This window comes from Balaenoptera borealis, assembly GCF_965194805.1.
Source record: "Balaenoptera borealis genome assembly, chromosome: 9".
Classification (NCBI taxonomy): domain Eukaryota; kingdom Metazoa; phylum Chordata; class Mammalia; order Artiodactyla; family Balaenopteridae; genus Balaenoptera; species Balaenoptera borealis.
Window position 1 is genome coordinate 15,932,474 of NC_138873.1, and position 21,609 is coordinate 15,954,082.

Here is a 21,609-nt window from a genome sequence, read left to right on the forward strand (position 1 = left end):
ACACCTTAAAAAGAAGAACCAATGAGATAGTGGAGAACTCAAGAAAGTGTGCTGTTTTACTTTATTTTTAAAATGTTTTAAAATTTTTTTTAATTGAAGTATAGTTGATTTACAATATTGTGAAGAAAGTGTGCGGTTAAAGCCAACAGAAGGAATTGCTGATGAGAGGTTGAGTCAGTCAAAGACAAAGCTATTGGATTAGGCAAGAAAAGGGGCCACTGTGTCCTGGAGGAGAGAAGTTTCAGTAGAATGGTTGGGATAGAAGCTCCCAACACTAAAAGGATTCCAGGGACTTTTCTGTAAACAGTTTTATTAAAATATAATTGTTATGCCATAAATTAGACATATTTAAAGTATAAAATTACTATGAGCATACCATCTGTACAGTGAACATAATGGACCTATCCAATACCTCCAGCAGTTTCTTCATTTTCCTTGGCAATCCTTCCCTCCTCCCCCTATTCCTCCTACCCCAGGAAAACACTGATCTGTTTTCTGTCACTATAGATTAGTTTGCATTTTTCTTGAGTTTTCTATAAACAGAACTGTAACACTATATACTTTTTAGTCTGGCTTCTTTAGCTCAGCATAATTATTTTGAGGTTCAGTGATACTGTTGCATGTATTAATAGTTCATTTCTTTTTTACTGCCAAGTGGCATTCCACTTTAGAGAAGTATCACAATTTGTTTACCCATCCACCTGTTGATGGAAGTTTGAGTTATTCCCAGTTTGGGGCTATTACAGATAAAGTTGCTGAAACATCACGGACAAGTCTTTGTATGAAATATGCTTCCATTTATTTTGGGCAAATACCTAGGAGTGGAATGGCTGGGTCATTGATCTGTTTATGTGTCTGTCCTTACACCAATACCACAGTCTTGATAAGTATAGATTTTTATAAGAAGTCCTAAAATCAGGTAATGTTAATCAGCCAAATTTATTAATCTTTTTCAAAACTATTCTAGGTCCTTTAAATTTCCTTAATAATTTTAGAATTATTTAGCTTGTAAATGCCTACCAATAAAAACCTGCTGGGTTCTCACTGAGACTGCATTAAATCTATAGATCAATTTGGAGAGAACTGACATCTTAACAATAATGAATCTTCTCACCCATGAAAACGGTATATCTCTACACCCATCTAAGTCTGGTTTAAGCAACATTTTGTGGTCTTCAGTGTACAAATATTACACATCTCCTGTCAGATTTATTCCTAAGTATTCAATATTTAATATTTATGTTATTGTGACTGGTGTGCATTTATTTCAATTTTTCATTGTTTGCTGCTAGTATATAGAAATACAATAGATTTTTAAATATTTATCTTGTATCCTGCAAGCTTGCTGAACTCACTTATTAGTTCTAGTAACTTTTTTGTACACGCTATTGGATTTTCTACATAGACAATCATGTTGTCTGTGAATAAAGACAGCCTAAGTGAGTATCAGCAGAAGAGAGAATAAGTGTATTATAGTATATTAGTACATAAGAATGTTATTGCTTTTTTTCAGGAAAGACTATTGCCCTGCATTTGCAGTACTTGCATTCTCTTGGGATTCCAAAAAACTTGATTTGGGGAGAGCAGAGCAGCCTCGCCTAACTTCTTTGCAGTTAACACTTAATGCTTTGGGGTCCTTTACTTGGCAAGGAGAGTTGGTAAAGTGAGTAATACACTATTTTTGGAAGATAAGCCTGGACAGTTTGAAAATGTTAAGTTTGGGCACAATTATTTAACCCTGGAACTGCACCTTAAAAGCCAGCAGAGTAATAGAATGTTCTGTTGCCCAGGTGCCCACTGAAATTTATAAGGAATTCCAGAAGACACTTGAGTGTGGGCAGGTCTGCTAAGACAGTATAGTCTCAGGAACTGGGAGGCCCAGCGACCCTTTCAGGTTTCCTATGAGGTGAAGACTTGTCATAATGACACTAAGATATTGACCTTTTTTACCATTCTCAAATAAACAGAGGATTTTCTAATGAGTGGAAAGCAGATGCCCATGGGAATCTAGATGTCTTACTAAAGAGATCCATGTCGGTTTCTAATGTATTCATGAATTATAATAAGGATGACTATACACATTTTTAAAAATGTTACTGCAGAGGAATGCAATAAAAATGAATAAACTAGAGCCTCCTGTATTAACATGGACAAATCTCAGAAATCTCATGTTGGGCCCAATAAGCAGGCTGAAGAAGAAAACTTGCAAAGTATCATTTATATACTTAAAAAGCATGCGAGATAATCCATGTGCACACTTGTCACCCCTACTTGGTTGCAAGGATCCAACTCCTCTTTGTCTTCCTAGCATGGTGCTTAATACACAGGAGGTGCCCGGCAAAGGTTTGCAAAGTAAAGAAATGTGTGTATGAAGCAATTAATTCATACAGCTGAGGCATTAAAGTGAAGTAGCAGAGAGAGGCAACAGGAGAATCTTTGTATATCAATGGGGGAGGGCGGAATTGTACAAAGTATCAACTGGCTCCAGCTACCATGGAGGAAGGTTCTAAAGGTTCTCCTTTCAGCACTGGAACATTAGGCCACCTGGGGGAGTTAGGGAAAAGGAGAAGCACTTGGGGAAGAGCGGAGCCTAGGATGCTGGGGGTGGGGGGGGTCAGGGAGGCATGCGCGCGCGCACACACATACAGAAGAGATCAAAGAAGCAACAGAAAAAAAGAAACATTTCCAGTGACCCTGGAAACCTGACTGTATATGACATGCGGCCACCTGATTTACGGAGAGACTCCTAAGAGAGAAAGAAGCCAAAGTATACTTCTGAAGGGATCTGGCAGCATCATGAGAACACAAAGGTCCCTCCTCGCTCTGGAGTTTTGGCCGTGTGGCGCTGGCACAGGGCATGGCCTCGCAGAGGCCTCACTCTCTCCGAGCTCTTGTCCCGGATCCCTCCTGGGCCCCGTGGCTTTCAGCTGCCACCCCCTCCTGCCTGCTGGGGTCTGCGCCAGAGGCGGCAGATGGACGCGCGTTTTATAATTAACTCCATAGGCAGGCGTCTGGGACCCTTCCCTAGTCGCTCAAAGTGAAGTGATTCATCCGTTACACTCAGTCATGACACTGCTCTGCTTTAAGGAAGGTGGGTCCAACGGAAAGGGGGAAAAGGAGAAAGCAGGGTATCACTGCAAGTCGCTGCTCTGTGCATGATTAAACTGCACTCGTGTTCTTTCAAGCATTTCAAGTCATTGGAAAAGATAAACAAGATAAATGGATATTATGCGGTAGCCCTTTGATTAGAAGTATTTCCTGACAAAAGGACTTTCCAAGGAAATGCTTAAAACCGCAGCTTGGTGAATGGTGCCACCAACCACAGTGATTGTGTAGATCATGCAAGCTCCAAATAAGGGCACCCAGCAGAACGCTGGAAGCTCTACCTACTTGCCAGAAAAATACCACCCACCCCTTACACGGAGTACCGACTGGGGTGAAGAGAAACAGCAGGGGAGGGTTCTGAAGGCTGGGATCCATGGGGGTCAGCGACTCCTCTTTGTCACCCCAATCAATGCACTAGTCATTTCCTAAAACTGCACATTCACAGGGCCCATCCGCTCCTGGTCCTGAGCCTCACGGCCAAACGACGGCAAATTAAGTCACCTCGCACACGTTTTACATAGCTACCTGACGCTTCTTCTAAAAAGCCTGATATTCAACAGATGACATGGCAATCAGGCAAGTAGTGATCGGGTGGAGAAAGAAGAATTTCTTTTTTTTTAAATTGAGATGTAATTGACATATAGCATTATACTAGTTTCAGGAGTACGACGCAATGATTCAATATACGTATATACTGCGAAATAATCATGACGGTAAGTCTAGTTAACACCCATCACCACAAAGAGTTACAATTTTTTTCTTACGATGAACACTTTTAAGATCTACTCTCTTCCCAACTTTCAAACATACAATACAGTATTGTGAACTAGAGTCACCAGGCTCTATGAGAAGAATTTCTAGATCCAACAAAGATTAGATACGTGAGAACAATGGAAGGGTAGGTAGTATGTACCTCTTTTCAAATGTGATGGCAACACCTGAAAACTGTTCCAAATGGTAAAATGTCCTCACCCGAAGAACTGGCTAAGCATTTAAAAATCACACTGTAAACTGTCATTGGCTTGAATATCGGGGTCACACAGGAGGCCAAAGGGGCACGCAGTGAATCAGCCCTGACGAACACAGCTTCGGGGGCGACCTCATCCCTGTGTGACGCTGGGAGTTGCTACCTGCAGTCACTGGCATTATTCAGCACCACAAGTGCCATCACCACTCATCACTGAAATACTTCATTTCCCCCGCTTTTTGGGGGGGAAGAGAGAGGATTTGTCTTTAGAGGGGTTCGTTTGCTGACAGGGCACACCAGAACTGATCCTGTTTTTCATTATCTGAAAAGAGGTTTATGAATCTGCTTTGGGTGAGGGTTTGTGCCTGCTGTGCTTATAATGACTTCTGCCAACATGAATTCCTGAAGGTCTTAACTGCATCCTGGTTCCCCCGCCTTCAACTTAAAACCACTGACACTATTCTATTTATTTTCTTGACTATCCACTATTTATTTTTTTTAATTTCTGTTGTTTAAGACAGTCCATCTACATATTTTTTTAACATCTTTATTGGAGTATAATTGCTTTACAATGGTGTGTTAGTTTCTGCTTTATAACAAAGTGAATCAGTTATACATATACATATGTTCCCATATCTCTTCCCTCTTGCGTCTCCCTCCCTCCCACCCTCCCTATCCCACCCCTCTAGGTGTTCACAAAGCACCAAGCTGATCTCCCTGTGCTATGCGGCTGCTTCCCACTAGCTATCTATTTTACATTTGGTAGTGTATATATGTCCATGCCACTCTCTCACCCTGTCACATCTTACCCCTCCCCCTCCCCTTGACTATCCACTATTAAAGATTAATTTGTTCTGCTGGTGAGAGCAGTCGCATTAATCTATTTTAGAGGTTCAGACCACTGCTCTTAGATTAATTTATTTTGTACCCAAATTCTAACCTTGGTTTATATACAGCAGAACAGTTCATTTGCCCTCACCAGATTCAACCTTACTGGCATTTAATTCTTCCTTCACTTACTAATGGGTTTCTCACAATCCGTACACTTGCAATTCACTCAACATAAGGTCCACATAAGTAATCCAACCACAGTAAATAATCAATGGAGTAAATTCAGCAAAATTATAATCTCCCACTCTATAATCACTAAGGAAACTACTTTCATCATGGGTCCCATTATCAATGAAGAACAATATTATTTACTACAAATACATGAATCTTGTCTAAATGAAAGAAACCCATTTCTAAACTGTTTGAGACTTGCTTCTTTGATTGTGACTCCCTTTGCTAAAGATATAGAAATCCAAAACTCATGTGTCAAATTGTCTTTAACTCATATTTTTTCTTCTGTCCATTTAAGTCTAAACACGAAAGAATGTAAAGCTGTTTTTAATATAGGGTTGATGAGCTTTTAAAACATGATCATTCATTCTGAATTTAACGGAAAAAGAAAAGGCCATAAAATCACAATCAATCACTGGAAAATGCCAACCATTTAAAGGTCCACTGCCCTTTAAAGCCTGTACCTCCTCCACCAAGTCTTTTATAAAATAACAATCATTAATTTCTTGGGGGGGGAGGTCAGAGGGGGGAAACATCCAAAAAGGCAAGATGCATGTGGTCTTCCTATAATGGCATCTCTTTCTTCTTTCCTCATGTTTTATTGCAATTACTGTTGTCATCATCATTATCATTATTCTCATGGTCATCCTGCTTCTAAGAATGTAGTAAAGAATTTAACCTTGCCCTAAAGGAGGTCTGGTCTTTACCCAGGGACCTTGGGCCATGCAAGAGAGTCTAACAGTGTGATTTCGGTGGCGGGGCGGGGGGGACTTCAGGTCACGTGGTATCAGCTCTATATCCCCAGGGTCTGGAGACTGAGCTTAGCTACATGCACAGTCAACCATGTCTATGTGACCAGGTCCCAATAAAAACACTGGAGCCCCAGGCTCAGGTGAGCTTTCCTCATTGGCTACTCTGTACATAACACACACATCACGGCTGAGGGAATCAACACCGTCCATGACACCACTGGGAGAGAACAGCCTGAGGCTCTGCATTTGAATTTCCTGGATTCTGTCCCAAGTATCTCTCCCCTTGGCTGATTTTAATCTGTAGCCTTTCACTGTAATAAAACTTAACTGTGAGTATGACAACTTTCAGTGAGTTCTGTGGGTCCTTCTAGCAAATTGTCAAACATGAGTATGGTCTTGGGGACCTTGGAACTTGCAACTGGTGTCAGAAGTGAGGATGGTCTTGTGGCCCATCCCCTAACACTGCAGGGTGCTGAATAAGACCAGGAAATAAATGCCGAGTTTTGCTCTGTGACTACATGTCTTTGGCAAGCTTTCCTAATATTTCAGGGTTGATTTTCCTCAATAAAGACAATCATAATCAGATTTATAAATACTCCAAAGTAGAGCTTGTGCTCACCTAGTAAGAATTAAGAGAAAGGCAGTGAGAAGTAGACAGAGCACAGGATGTCGACTCAAAATGTGTCCAAATGCCAGCTCCAGCACATCCTGGCTCTTTTTCCCTGGTCAGAGGAGGCCTAATGAACGTGTGTGAGCAACTGACATACTGGGACTAAAATCCTTTGGGCCATAGGTAAAGCTTCCCATGTTTCTGGCTAATGAATCCCAACTCTTTATCATTTACCTGTCTAATTACACTAAGACATAATTAGGCTCTCATCGCCAATGGCTCCAACCACTAGAATATCATTCTCATTGATTTGGGTCTTTCTTTGTAATTTCCCGATTCTCACTTTTCAGAAACATCGTTCTGAAGGTGACAGCTTTCAAAGGGTAGATTTCAACTCATTAATCTCACATTCAAGTTCTGTTCCTCATCCCAGCCCAAAACTGCAATCGTTTTTGAGGAAACCCCATGAGAAGCCAGATGAAAAGATTTCCCTGCATGTAGCCTGACTCTTCTGCTTTTTCTAGCAAAGCACAGATCCCCTAAAATCACTCTCCATTAAGCAACCGGTTCCTAACTTAGAGAACCATGGGATAAGCTGACACCCTGGCATTTCTGTCCTTTTATTCCTATTTTAATATTCTCTGAGCATTGAAATTCTCACCATAGTTGGCTGTGTCCTTCTAAGAGATTGTTTTTAACAATCACATATTCACTACCCTAAGTCCCTAGATTAGTTACGGGCACACAGATTTCAATAAACGTTTGTTGAGCAAATGAATAAAGAGAACATAATAAAATGCCAAGCCATGCCTCCTCCAGTCACTCACCCAGCCTCTCCCAGCTTATATTTTCTCTCTGCTGCAGTCAGCTCAGTGATCAGGGGCTGGGAGTACTTCCATGTACACATAAACGGAACAATATTTTAAACGACAGGTTAAGATGTTAAATGGATAGAGGACTGATGTGAGTAAGATGAGTTGACAATGGCCATCACCAAAGCCTGTCAGAAAAGTAAGATGCAGTCACTGTGACACCAAAGCAAAGAAGGAGAATCTGCCTTCCTACCACCAACACAGGACGAACAACAGAGCAGCCCAGCCTTTTTGAAAACTCTGGTCAATTCCTATGTGCAAACAATAATTAGACGTCCTTCTTCTGTACCGTCACATGGCATGACATTTCCGTGACCCAGCTGACTACTGGGATTCAAAGATGCCTTTCACCACCTACTCACAGACTGAGTCATCCTGAGTGAAGCTCTGATGCATATCAATTTACAGGCTTTGATTGCTAAGATGATAGGTAGTACCTTGACCTCCATATAACAGAAAGGAAATACATCAGAAAGAAAAATCCGATGTTTATCAGAGAGCGATGGCACAGCCACCTTTAACTATGAAAAGAGGTTTCTAGAAGTCCACAGATAAGACTGGCAATTCCCTTAACAGATGGTAAGAGAGATGCCCTCAAGCCAATATTAAATGCATTTTTCTGTCCACCATCCCAGCACAATGGAAGCGCTCCTCTGTGATCCTGAGATTGGAAAACCATGCAAAGTAAGAGTGAGAAATAAGAAAAGAAGCTCCTCTCTAGCCTGGCTAGCTGGCCTCGACATCCTTCTCCCTGATTTCTACAATGTCCACTAGGATCCTTCAAATCCAAGTAATAACCAAAACAAAATTACTCCTTTTCTTCATGCTTTATCTAGAAACATCCTTCTTCTACCGTTAGATCAGCTCTATTTTAATATCAACTACATCAGAAATGGCATTTGCTCAAGGGGAAAAAATTAAAACACCATTCTCACTAGTTAATCACTAATCTGTTAGCATGGTGGCCACAATTATACTGCTGTGTTTTCTAAAGGGTCTAAGTCAGGAAAGATTTAAATGTCAAAGGTCCACAGTTTGGAATATGAATCAAAATGGGGACACATGAGTCCCTTTCTTATTAGCCAGGGAGCCACACAGGATGAAACCATGGACCCAAAGTCTGTGACAGAAAGTGACATGCCAAAACCATATCACTTCTGTGAAATCAGCAGCTTCTTTAAAGTCTGCTCTTCAAATTGAGTATCATTATCCGTGGATTTGGGCATTCTGTGTATTTAATATGTAATGGAGTAGCACTGCGTCATATGGAACCAGATTCAACTAGCATGTGTCAAGCTCCATGTTATTTGCTTTCCTATGTACCCTGACTTCTCCACTTATTTACTATGTCACCTGACGCAAATTATGCAGCCTTCTGTGTCTCACATTCTCTAGCTGATGATCATAGCGGCAACCTCACAGCTCTGTTGCGAAGGTGAAATGAGTTAATACATGTGATTAGATCAGTGCCTGGCATGTGCTCAGTAATGACTGAGCTGTTACTATCATTGTTGTTGTTCTTATCACTAAGAGAATTATCATTGCAAACAGCCCTTACTAAAACCCAGGGAGGTGGTTATGATTACCTCCATTTTTATAAAGGAGGAAATGGAGGCTCGGAGAGGTTGAGAAAATTGCTTAAAGTCACACACGTTTGGTGCTGGTGCTGGTGTAAGACTCTTGATTCAAAGCCCAGCCTTCTTTCCACCCCTCACTCCCCACCCCAGCCTCTGCAATGAGACTATATAAATAGACATGTCTGAGTCAGCAAAGATGGCTTCCTTACATTTCTAACTTCAAAGTGGCATAATAATTGTATGTAAAATTCTTTTGATCAAAAAAATAGCACCTCCAGAGAAGACGACTTGAAAAAGAACATCATTAATTTGTTAGGCATTTAGCTGAGATAAGACAAAGTCCTTTAATGTCCTACAGGTCTTGCCGAGTCAAGCAGCTTAGGAAGACTGGCAGGATGGAAAGAAAGAGCACAAGATCAGGTGTCAGAAACTCGGGGATGAGCCCTGGCCTCTCTGCTCACTGCTATGAGGTCTTAGACAAGGTACGCAAGTTCTCTACTTCAAGTGATGGTTGTGAGGATTAAATAAGATAATGCTTGTTCTCGCAATCTGAACTCTAGAGCTCTGGGGAAACACAAGCTATTACGTTTATCATCACAATCCAGGGGCCAGTAAAATCTGTTTCTTATGCACGTAAGCTCAAAGGCAAAACTACCCAAACTTTTCTGAAATGATCCTTTAATAGATCAATGAGCTTGACTGAAATTCCCCAGCATTTGACACCATTTCCATTCCTAGAAACCATGAGCTAAACAAGGAACACGAGAGGCTCACTCGTAAATTCCAGCACTTTTTTCTTCTTTCTTCCTTTGGAACTCTGAGAGCATTCAAATACCATATCCTTTCATCTCATAAGCCTCCTTACAGAGACCGGATGAGGAACGCTTTTGTTCCAGGAGGACAAGACCTTGCATTTCATCTAACTGTTGTGAATGAGTGTAAATATTTTTCTCCCTAGACACTGCAAAACCTCGAGGGAGAGGGGGACTCATGCATATCCAACCTTTCTCACCTAAACACCAAAACATGAACTTCTCCACCCAGAAGAACTGAAGAAAAAGAGAATGATAAAGTGAGTCAATGGCACATCTATACCCACCAGTCCGCATCTACTCTCAGCAGCAATCCCCCACCCCCTCATCACGTGTTAACTCATCAGCATAATCCATCACTTTTCCTGACTACAATCCCACTAAGCTTGTCTAACCCTTCACAACAATTTGCTACTGCTCTCCAAATACCTAATTGTTTGAACTCGTACATTAATTTCCCAACTAACTATAAATAAAGGAGTTCTAGTCCCCGAAGAATTAAATGGTGAGGTCTTCTGCCACCTTCCCATCCTTACTTCCAAAAAGGCTGAAATCGGATGATCAACGCTGAGATAGGAGTTAACAGGATCAAACTTAAACAAACAAACAAACAAACAAAAAAAAACTCCAGAAAAAAAGATGTTCAAATAGTGACAGTATGAGGAATCCCCCTGCTCCATACACACACAGGCTGAAAAAAATCTGATTTGCAACCTGGTCACTCCATGGTGAGACCCACCAATGGACAAGCTGTGCTCACACAGATTCCAATCAGTGTACTGGGTCCTAACATTCAAACATGGGTACACACCCCAGAATCACTAAAGACAGACAAAAACAGAAAAAAAGGTGATTCTGAGAAAATGCAGAGGGCAGAATAATCTTGAAAACAAAAACAAAGAAAATAAAACATCTGATTGATATTCTCAAAGGAAAAAAAAAAGAATGAGTGCATCCATAATATAAGAAGAAATACTAAAATGAAATAGTAGACAGTGATTTAAAAAAAGCGTTCTTAGATATTAAAAATAAGATAGCTGAAATTTTAAAATATCAGTAAAAAGGCTAGAAGATAAAGTCAGGGAAATCTTTCAGAAAGTAGAACAAAAGATCAAGGAGATGAAAAACAGAAGGGAAAAGATAAGAAATTAGAGGTCCCATCCAGAAGGTAAAACATCTAAATAACAGGAGAGCCAAAATATAGAACACTGAAGGAAAAAGTAATAAATAATAAAAGGCAAGTTTTGAAGAACTGAAAGGCATAAATCTTCAGACTGAAAGAGTTTACAAGGGTGGGAGGAATTGGGAAATTGGGATTGACACATATACACAATCGATACTATCTATAAAATAGATAACTAATGAAAACATACTGTATTGCACAGGGAACTCTATTTAATGCACTGTGGTGACCTAAATAGGAAGGAAATACAAAATAGAGGGGATATATGTATATGTATAGCTGATTCATTTTGCTGTACAGTAGAAATTAACACAACATTGTAAAACAACTATATTCCAATAAAAATTAATTTAAAAAATAAAAGAGCTTACAAAGTACCCAGCATATGAATAGAAAAGGACCCACACTAGAGCATATCACTGTAAAATTTCAAAATATGGAGATAATCCTAAAAGTTAACTGAAGGGAAAAGAATAGGTCACCTACAAAGGTCTGAGAATGGAAAAGGCATCAGACTTCTTAACAACAGAAGTAATACAACAATAGAATAATGCCTTTAAAACTGAGTTTTAAAAATGAATTTTATTCTAGAATTCTACACCATCCAAACTATTGATCAAGATACATTTTCATATATGCAAGGATGGAAAAATTTACCTTTTATGCATCCTTTCTCAAAAAGCTACTGGATGATGTACTCCAACTAAAATGAGGAAGACTGGGATTTAAGAAACAAAGCATCTGAACAGAACTTTCAGGACAGTAGCTACTCAGTAAACCCAGAGAATAACTTCTCCAGATTGTTGCATAGGGGCTCCAGGAAGAAAGCCTGGCATGGAGGAATAGTAATTATATGTTGGAGCATACAAAAAAATATATTACAAGTTTGACAAAGATTCTGGAGAGTTTAACAAAAAATATCAATAGGCACTAGACAAAAATAAATGACAAGGTAGTTATCAACTCCAGGAAAAACAAATGACTATACAAGAAAGGAGCAGTGGTCATATTTCACTGTTTGACTTAGCAGTGAAAAAATTTGTTTAAGTCATAATATTGACTACTGATTTAAACTAATACCGTTATATAACTTTATTGAGGGGATGGAGGGAAATGAATTGTGTGGAGAGTGAGGGATCTATCATATTTCCTCTTAAGTCAAGAAGTGAAAAAAAAAGTAGTAAACGTATATTTAGGAATAAAAGAGTAAATAGCAGAGAAACAGCCAGAATTGTTGTTGTATAAAAATATATAAATATAGTATGTAAATATAAAATATACACCTCTAGGGAAGGGGACTAAGGAGTGGGAAAGACACTCCTACTTTTTCTTCATGAGCCTAATAGTATTTTAGGCTTTCAAAATTATGAATATGTATTACATTGATTTAAAAATATATATTTTAATAACTAAAATTAAAATTTAAAAATCTCCATGAATACAGAAAGTAATAAATATAAAGGAAAACTGGAGATTGTAAGAATAAAACTTCAGTAAGTAACTGACCTCAAACCAAATTACCCTAAAACCCCACACTCATTTAAATTTTACACACTCTTAAAAGCATACTTTCCTCTCACTTTCTAATTATACCACTTCAAAAAAACAGAAGTCCTACCATCATTGCTTTGATATTGCAAATAGACTACAAAATATCTGCTGGATCTTCTAATTTCTCTGATTTATCACAGGAACAAACTGAAAGTACCTCTTTTACCAATATATTCATAACTGATCAAATTCTTAATTTGTACACTGTTCATGATTTTGGTCATTAGAGTATACATTAAATACTTTGTTCTAATCAAACTAACATCTATTGTTTTTTACATTAATACTTATACACTTGACAAATATCCAAACAAAGCATAAAATTTATCCTTCCAATAAAGGCTATCGCTCAATTATGAATGACAGAATCAGCTTTAAGCTTTTAAAAAATACATACCTATACCCTAATAGAATGTATTCTCCAGTTGTAAATCTAAAACTTTTACTAAAATGATTCCAAACCCTCTCACAATTTCCTTTGAAGTTTGGCTTTTATATAAAAGCAGGCAACACACCCAATTCCATTAGTTTTAAGTCTTCCAGAACCAGACGTGCTGAGATTTACAAATAAGCAAGTTAGTACTATTCAAACACGTGAGGGCTTCCCTGGTGGCGCAGTGGTTAAGAATCTGCCTGCCAATGCAGGGGACACGGGTTTGATCCCCGCTCTGGGAAGATCCCACATGCCCCGGAGCAACTAAGCCTGTGCGCCACAACTACTGAGCCTGCACTCTAGAGCCCACGAGCCACAACTACTGAAGCCCGCGCGCCTAGAGCCCGTGTTCCGCAACAAGAGAAGCCACGACAATGAGAAGCCCACACACCGCAACCAAGAGTAGCCCCCGCTCACTGCAACTAGAGAAAACCCGCACGCAGCAACAAAGACCCAACGCAGCCAAAAATAAATAAATAAATTAATTAATTAAAAACAAACAAACAAACACATGCCCTTCACTTATGGATAATAATGGCTACTTAGTATACACATAATCACCCCGCTTATTATGGCTTAGCTTTAAAAATAGACAAATTGATTTAATAAAAACCAATTCAAACTTGGCATTTAGGAAAAGTAATTTGTTTACCTCTGTTGGTTTGTAGCAGTCTACGAGAGCTTCCTAGAATGAAATACACAGAAGTTTTATTTTAAAATTCAGTATCATTTTAAAAGTGAAGTCAAAAATCATTTCATCTTTATAGTATTATTCTTAACATGGTAAATCAATTTTTCATATTGACTACCTAGAACCACACTTTATTTCAGCATTTGTTGGTCCTCTGAAAATACAAAAAGTCGTACCCTTCCTTTGCAGGAATGCCTTGCACTCTTCAGAATACACACACACACACACACACAGAAGCACACACACATACCCGTCCTTCTGGCTGCCAGTGTGGTTAATAATGAACTGGATACACTTAAGTTGAGACAGCCTGTAAGAGATGGTGACAATCACACTGGACGTGGGGAGCGAGGGTCTGGCTGTGACTTAACCCCAGAGTGGCCTGTCACACCTCAGCAGGCTTTGGTTGTCCTCTCCTGGGAACCAAAGGGGCTGACCTGATGGCAGCCAAAGCCCCTTTCAAGTTCTTACTTTTAGAAGAAAATTTTATGTCATTACATTTTTTATAGAACTGGCGCCTGGTTTTTTGTTTTTGTGTTTTTTGTATTTAACTTTCATAACTAGGATGCTATCTTCTCCCAGCTAAATTTACCAACAAGAGATAAACATTAAACTGAGACTGTTCACCACTCAAGGGACACTAGCAATTATTAACACATTCAACACATTCAAATGGGCCCTTTACTTGCCTTTAGTGATCATTTGCCATCAGTGATAACTAACAGCCATTAACAGTAATTATCAGTGAACATTAAGAACAATGGCTGGTCAAAGGTTAATTGGTTTTAGAAACTCCCAAATGCAGATTTTAAAATGATAGATTTGACTTCCTGCAGGAAGGGAAATAAATATTTTATTGCTCTGGACAAAGGAGACATGGGGCATCTCAACATCCATTGTATCAGGTGAGCATACTCCAGTAAAGGATATTTTATTAAATAGAATTATACTGTAGACAATCTTATCTAGAAATTAATTTCATGAATGATATAATTCACAACTGCAAGACCAGAAGCCTGAGCTTAGATACTCCAGTTCTAGCTCAGCCCCTCTCCTTCTCATATAACTATGGGACATCACTTCCTTCTCTGGCAAACGGATCTTTGGAGAGTAGAAAGAAAGAACCAACTTTCTTGGAAAGAAAGAACCATCTTTCTCCCAAGAAGTTAAGGCTGGAGAAACTCATATCTGTAAGGTGCTTTAAGAACTGACTATAGTCAAGACCTGACTTATCACCAGAGATGCAGTTTGTGAGGGTGAATACTCAGCATCCCATTGCTTTCTCTCTGCAAACGGCCATTGCCCGAGTGCCACCCCAGGGCAGAATCAGTGCAAGCCATGCTCAGGAGACCCAAGTGGATTCAAGCATCCATCAAAGGTTCTAGATTTTGAATGCTGCTTACCCGTAATTTTAAAGCTCTCTCTTCTTCACTGTCTGCATCAAGAAGATCGTCAATGTCAATTTCCACTTCTGGCATTTCTTCTTCCTGGGGGGCAAATGTGAAAGCATTCTATTTAGTGAGATACTACATCGTATCGAACCAATTTAGTTCAGTTATACAGATGCATTGACAATTAAGGGGGGGAAGAAGAGACTAGGAGGAAGGGGAGGAAAAGAAAAAGGAATGGGAAGTAGGAGTTAGAGAGAAAGGCGGAAACAGTAGAAAAAAGGAAGAAGAGGTGGGAAGGGGAAGGAGGGAAAAGGAACAGAGAGAGGAGTAGGGAGCAAAGGAGACATAAGAGTCACAAAGCGTAGAAAGTAATGTTATTTCAAAAATGACGATTTCCTACTTTCTGGCAAAAAACCTGCGCTTCTGAGTATGTAATGGGGGATTGGCAGACTATAGGAAGAGTAGTGAGACTTGCAGTTTCCTACCCAACATCTACCCTTCCCTGATCTTTTTTGGGGGGGTGGGGGGAGGTCCGCATCTCCCTTCCTAGTTCTGGGTCTGGGAAAACCTGAGTGTGCCACGCATTTCTGAGGCAGGGCTCTTGGGTCAATATCACCCCAACCCCAGTTACAGACTCAACCGAGACCAATGGGGGTTCTGGGAACAGAAGCTCTTTCAATAGAAGCATCCCTGCTGGAGAGCCGGCTAAGGAAGCCTGTAACCTAGAAATTGCCGGCAACAATCGTGCAACCACGAAGGGAGAGCCTGACTCACGGTGGGCAGAGTGGGGAGAAATACGGAAAGAGGGTTCTGGATAACGTCACCAGTCACCGAGTCAAACCACTTCTGAAGCCCACCGACATTCTAGTAAAGCCCCATTATTGTGAGTCAAGTTTCATATTCCTGCAGCCAAAGACATCCAGTCCATAACAGAGGGCAGGAAAGTCCACCTGCAATGCGGTGATAGACCTCACTGATTTGGAATCTGCAGCTCCAACCCACAGTAGATCTTGGCTACCTCTCATTCTGTCTGTTACCTGATCTTCCCCACATCTCTGAGAACATTGAGAGAAAATCACATGTAGGAGAGGGCTGTAATTTTGCATTTCCCCTTCCCATGAGGAGTCACCTGCAGGCCAACTCGTCCCAGCCACAGGGATGGCCGAGGGGTGTCTGCAGAAGCCAGGGAGAAACCTGTGTGTGGGACACCTGTGCGGACACCTGGGCTTAGCCGCTCTGTGCCAGCTGTGTTGTCTGGTCTTCAGGGGCAAGGCTGACTTTCTGAGAACTTCCTTTCTAGTAAAATGCATTTACTAATAGTGCTCAACCATTCTTTTTCCTGCTCCAACACAAAAGCGAGGACCCAAGTGTTTTGAGGAAACTGAGGAATATTATACACCACTGTGAATAATAAGAAGAAATATATATATTGGTCTCTGCCCCTAGTTCTTGACACAGAGCTCCTAAAACCCTTGTAAATAGGGGTGCTGACTTTTGTTTCTTTACTACGGTGAGATATGCAATCCATATTGGAAAGCTCAGATAAAGCAGAAGGAAAACTGAACCCAAAGCAGAGGGGCAAGTGTAACATCTTAGTCTTATTAAGGTTAAAATCTCTTTTAAAAATTTTAATAATAATACCAACAAAAAATGGGAAAAAAAAAAAGCATATCTCCTTAGAAAATTCAAATGACCTTAGAACTAGGAAAGAACGCTTCTTACTGGAGAGTGGGGATAGGAATAAAACTAAAACATAATCACCTGGCTTCCGAGGATGTCAGGAAAGCAGTACAGGGGTGGCGGTGTGTATCTGCCTATGGGAATATTGGACAGTACGTACCAGGCCCTGAGACTCAAGCTACATATGGCAGTGAACACAGCATCACTGCCCTCCGCTTAGAGCTGGCTGAGCTCTGTGGCTTTCCCCTCCTTCACTAGAAGCCATCCATCCCTCACTTTCATCCAGCCAGCCTGTCTCTCAGACCGGCACAGAGCTGCTGTTTCAAATGAGATGCCATTTTTAAGCCCTCTCCAGGGCAGAGCAGGGAGATGGGTACAGATGTGGCCTCCATGGGGGGAGGATGCTGGAGGATCCCAAGGCTGTACTCCGTTCAGTCAGGATGCTGAGCACTGCCTCCCTGTATGGGTACCAGCCTCCCTGGAGACTGCGTCCCCTCCACCCTGGCATTCTCTTGCCCCAATGCTGCCTGTGCCCGACTTCCTATTCTGTGTATATTTGAAATTGTGGCTGAAAGTAAGACTGCGGGGGGAGAGGGGAGTCATTGGGGAGCCACCAATAGTGGTACAGCTCTCAAGGGTCTGCCAGACTTTCCACAGTGAAAGGACCAGTGGGAACTGAAACACCAACAAAGAAACTCACTAGATTACAGAACAACTGGCAGCGCATGTACACAGATTGCAACTGGGAAGCCGCAGTGTCGATAAATCACACATGGACCACGTGGACCCTCCCCAGGCCAAAGAATGCTGAAGCCACGGCAATCCAGCCTCTGGAGCAGCGCCGGGCACACGTTGTGTGTGTATTCTAGCAAATGTGGCTCAAGATTAATTCACCTACGTCCACAGCTTGGCGTGGCTTTACTAACCACTGTGTGAGGTCAAAATACCCAGAGCCGATTTCAGCTGACTCTGTTCAAGAAAAGCCAAGCAAAAGCGATAAACCCACAAGTATCAATCTGTGTAACAGTCTATACAGCCTCCCCCTAAGTTCCCCGACTCCTCCCCCAAAACCGTCATTTGGGTTCAGCATTTATACGTGGTTTGGGCACCAAGTATGTATTTATGTCACGGTTTAATGAAATCAAGCAGAGGAAGCAGGTTGTAGAAACTGTTCAAGTAATCACAGCTAAGGGAAGCTCTGTGTCTGCTGTTCTGAAAGGAACTTAAAGAATAAGCGAACAATGCCCCCGTCAGAACAGCACCGCCGTGGGTTTCCCTGCAAACATCGTGCAGCTTTGAAGCCCCGCCAAATTTGGTCAAACAGGCTTTTACTTGCGTAGCAAAGTAGAGTCGCACCCACGCAGCAGTATCTGCAATTAGGTGTCCTCTCAGCACGACTGCGCTGGGCTCTCCCGCAGGCGCTGACCGCATCTGACCCAGTTTTCCCAACCCTTGAGGTCTGGGCTGTATTTCAGTTTAAATTCGCTAAGATGAAATACAGTTAAGAATCCACTTCCTCAGTCACCTTAGCCACGTTTCAGGGCTCAGCTGCCACACGTGGCGAGTGACTGCTGCACCAGTGAAGACACAGCGCCTTTCACACCGCTGGACGGGACTGGCCCTTGAGTCCACTCACCCTCTGGCCCAGACAAAGGGGAGCCTCCTCCCCTCTCAGAGGAGCTTGACAGGAATAAAGAAAACAGCTAGCATCGCAAGGTCACTACCATGCCCCAAGGGCATGTGGCTGGGAAACCCTGGCCTGGGCTTTCCAAGTGGGAAGGTTGATGCAAAACAAGTATTCACTGGCTGAGTAATTATAACAAATCACTAGACATCAGCATTTTCTCCCAACCTATGAGTTTCTCATTACCCCCACCCACTTCTCTCAGAGGCCAGGAGGAGGTCAGGCTCAGCACGTGTACCAGGAGCGTGGAGCAGGGTGGGTTCTGAAGGTTGGTGATACTGAAACCAAAGCCCCACTGAGGACGTAGAGATGGGGGCCATGGAGGTACATGTAGGAAGAAAAGACTGATCTAGTATCAAGCATAGAATCCTGTGTATATTTGGTATTAAATTTTTTTTTTTCTTTTTTAAATTATTTATTTATTTATTTTTGGCTGTGTTGGGTCTTCGTTTCTGTGCGAGGGCTTTCTCTAGTTGGCGGCAACCGGGGGCCACTCTTCATCGCGGTGCGCGGGCCTCTCACTATCGCGGCCTCTCTTGTTGCGGAGCACAGGCTCCAGACGCGCAGGCTCAGTAGTTGTGGCTCACGGGCCCAGCCGCTCCGCGGCATGTGGGATCTTCCCAGACCAGGGCTCAAACCCGTGTCCCCTGCATTAGCAGGCAGACTTTCAACCACTGCGCCACCAGGGAAGCCCTGGTATTAAATATTTTTAATGAGTGTAGCAATACTCCAAATTCAATTGTTCTCTTGAGCTCTATCGTCTGTATAAAGCAGTATCACTGAACAACCTTGGTGATAGATCAAATCACTTACCAGGGAGTGACTACACCCACAGCCTACTCTGGTTTGCCAGAATCTAGCTGTGTTTGGGGAATTTCTCCCATGTTAAAAATAGATCTGCAAACAGGGGCTCTGGTGACAAAAACGAAACAACCTCTTCGGAGTGGCTGGGGTAAGTCACCAGCTAACAGCACCCTATATTCACCTTCCTGTCGATACCCACAGAACGAGGCCCTTGACCATGTCTGTGCATCTTTCTGGTTGTGCGTCGCTGAGCACCCACCATACACGGGCACTGTATCAACACCGTGAGGCCCTGCTCTGGAGGGGCAGCCGAAACACAGAAACAAATGATCTCCAACAGCACCAAAAGACAGAGACAAACCCAAAGGGCTTTATGATTAAGGAGGGGGAAAACCTCCTCCTGGGGCAGGCGGGGAGGGTTTCACAGAGCAGAGAGCACGTAAGCTGGCCTTGTGGAACGGCAGGATTTGGATAGGTTTAGAGGGGGAGAGAGAGCACCCAAAAGAGGCAGAATGGTATACACAGAAGGCAAAATACAAGGGTTGTTCTAAGTACAGGGTGTAGAAAGGTCCTTGGCCTGGGGGTCAGACAGCTCTGGGCTATGAATATTAATGACTATGAAAGCCAGAATGAGAGCTGAGGCAGGTGGGGTGCTATAAGGAGTAGTGAGGAGTGCGGCAAACAAGAGAAAGCATGCCCCAAGGAAAGGCAGCAAAAAACAAAACAAAACAACCCTCCATTTCCAACTATTGTAACCTTTTAGGACCATGTGCTCTATGCTGCCAGATTTTCCAAGTTTTCAGAAAAGCTGAAAATACAGATTTTTATTTTTTTTTTATTTTTTGTTGACTTTATTTTATTTTTTTTTATAAGGTTTGTTTGTTTATTTATTTATTTATTTATTTATTTATTTATTTATTTTGGCTGTGTTGGGTCTTCGTTTCTGCGCGAGGGCTTTCTCTAGTTGTGGCAAGCGGGGGCCACTCTTCATCGCGGTGCACGGGCCTCTCACTATCACGGCCTCTCCCGTTGCGGAGCACAGGCTCCAGACGCTCAGGCTCAGTAGTTGTGGCTCACGGGCCTAGTTGCTCTGTGGCATGTGGGATCTTCCCAGACCAGGGCTCGAACCCGTGTCCCCTGCATTAGCAGGCAGATTCTCAACCACTGCGCCACCAGGGAAGCCCCCAGATTTTTAATGTTAAGATATCTTTTTTTTTAAGTTGGTTTACAATTCCTTAAAATATTGTGAAAGACAAACAAAATCCATCAGGCTTCATGCTGCCAGTTTCTCCTCAGCCTGCAGAGACTGTAGCCAATGAGGGCTCCAGAGCAACGGTGGGAAATGCTGGGAGAGCTGGCCCAGCAGCAGGACCCCGGGAACGAGGAGGGGGCAGGGGGGGCTGCTGAGAGGCGGCTGTGGTCATCCCGTGGGAGGTATCAGGGCCTGGATGCCAGCTGTGGCAAGGATGGAAAGATTTTAAACAGTGATTTTAAACAGGAAGGGAAAAGGGATGGAATTTGGAGATGAACTGGATGTTGGAGGAGGGAGAAGGGAAAGGTAGAAAGAAGATGCAGGTTTTGAGCCCGTGAGATTTTGGGGAAACATGCAGTGACAGAGAGCACGCCTGGGACCTCGAAGACACTCACAAACCAACAGGCAGTTCAGAGGGAAGCCACCTCCAGCACCCCCCGACCCTATACAGAAGCGGGACCCCACGCTGCCACTGCACAGGGGCACATGGTAGCGCCGAGGGCCAGAGGCACAGCCCCGCGCAGGCAGGACCTCAGCCGGGCCCGCGACCACCCCGGGCTCGGGCATCAGGATGCAGTGATGCAACGAGTATTGTGTTCCCGAAACAGACGGCCTGCGGTGAAAACACACATGCACACTCACACACACTTCCAACTCGCCAGAGAATTCACACCACGAACCCCGTCAAGTGTGGCGTCAGCTGTTAAAAAAATACAAATGCTCGCTGATCTCCACAACAGTGAAGGGGGCAGGAAGGCTGAGGCTAAAACTGCTTGAAAGTGGATGATGGTTTTCACGCTCCACAACACTCAGCTTAGGGGCTCCCCGAAAGTGACAGTGGCTCACAGCTCTCTGCCTCTCTGTCCCAAGATCAGGACGTGAAGGACCGTGAGATTAGAGTGTTGTGAACACCGTGGCACCGAGGGAGAAACGTGGGCAGCAGGGGTCGGGGTCGGGGGGCACTGGCCTATTCTGACAGCCCACACTCCCCAGGGCTCCCCTCCACAGGCCTACGGGGAAACTGGTGTAGGAAAAACCTAAGAAGAACAGAGGTACACCGGCTCCCAGGGACTATGTGAGTATTATTATTTTCTCTGTGAAAATATTTACATTTCATGTTTTCATTTTAATGACAACCCAAAAACATTTCTATAAGCAAGCGCGTTTATTCTAAGAATCATCT

General features: G+C 42.5%; 1 protein-coding gene across 2 annotated transcripts in view; it reads right to left on the reverse strand.

The window, feature by feature from the left end:
• PPP1R14C (protein phosphatase 1 regulatory inhibitor subunit 14C) overlaps positions 1-21,609 on the reverse strand; it is an 88,207-nt gene that overhangs the window by 5,619 nt on the left and 60,979 nt on the right. For both annotated transcript variants that reach the window (XM_082405588.1, XM_082405589.1), the window contains exons 2-3: positions 15,019-15,102; positions 13,577-13,609 (exon numbers count right to left, since the gene is read on the reverse strand). In XM_082405588.1, the coding sequence (XP_082261714.1) occupies positions 13,577-13,609; positions 15,019-15,102 (117 nt within the window). The remainder of the gene's footprint in view (positions 1-13,576; positions 13,610-15,018; positions 15,103-21,609) is intronic.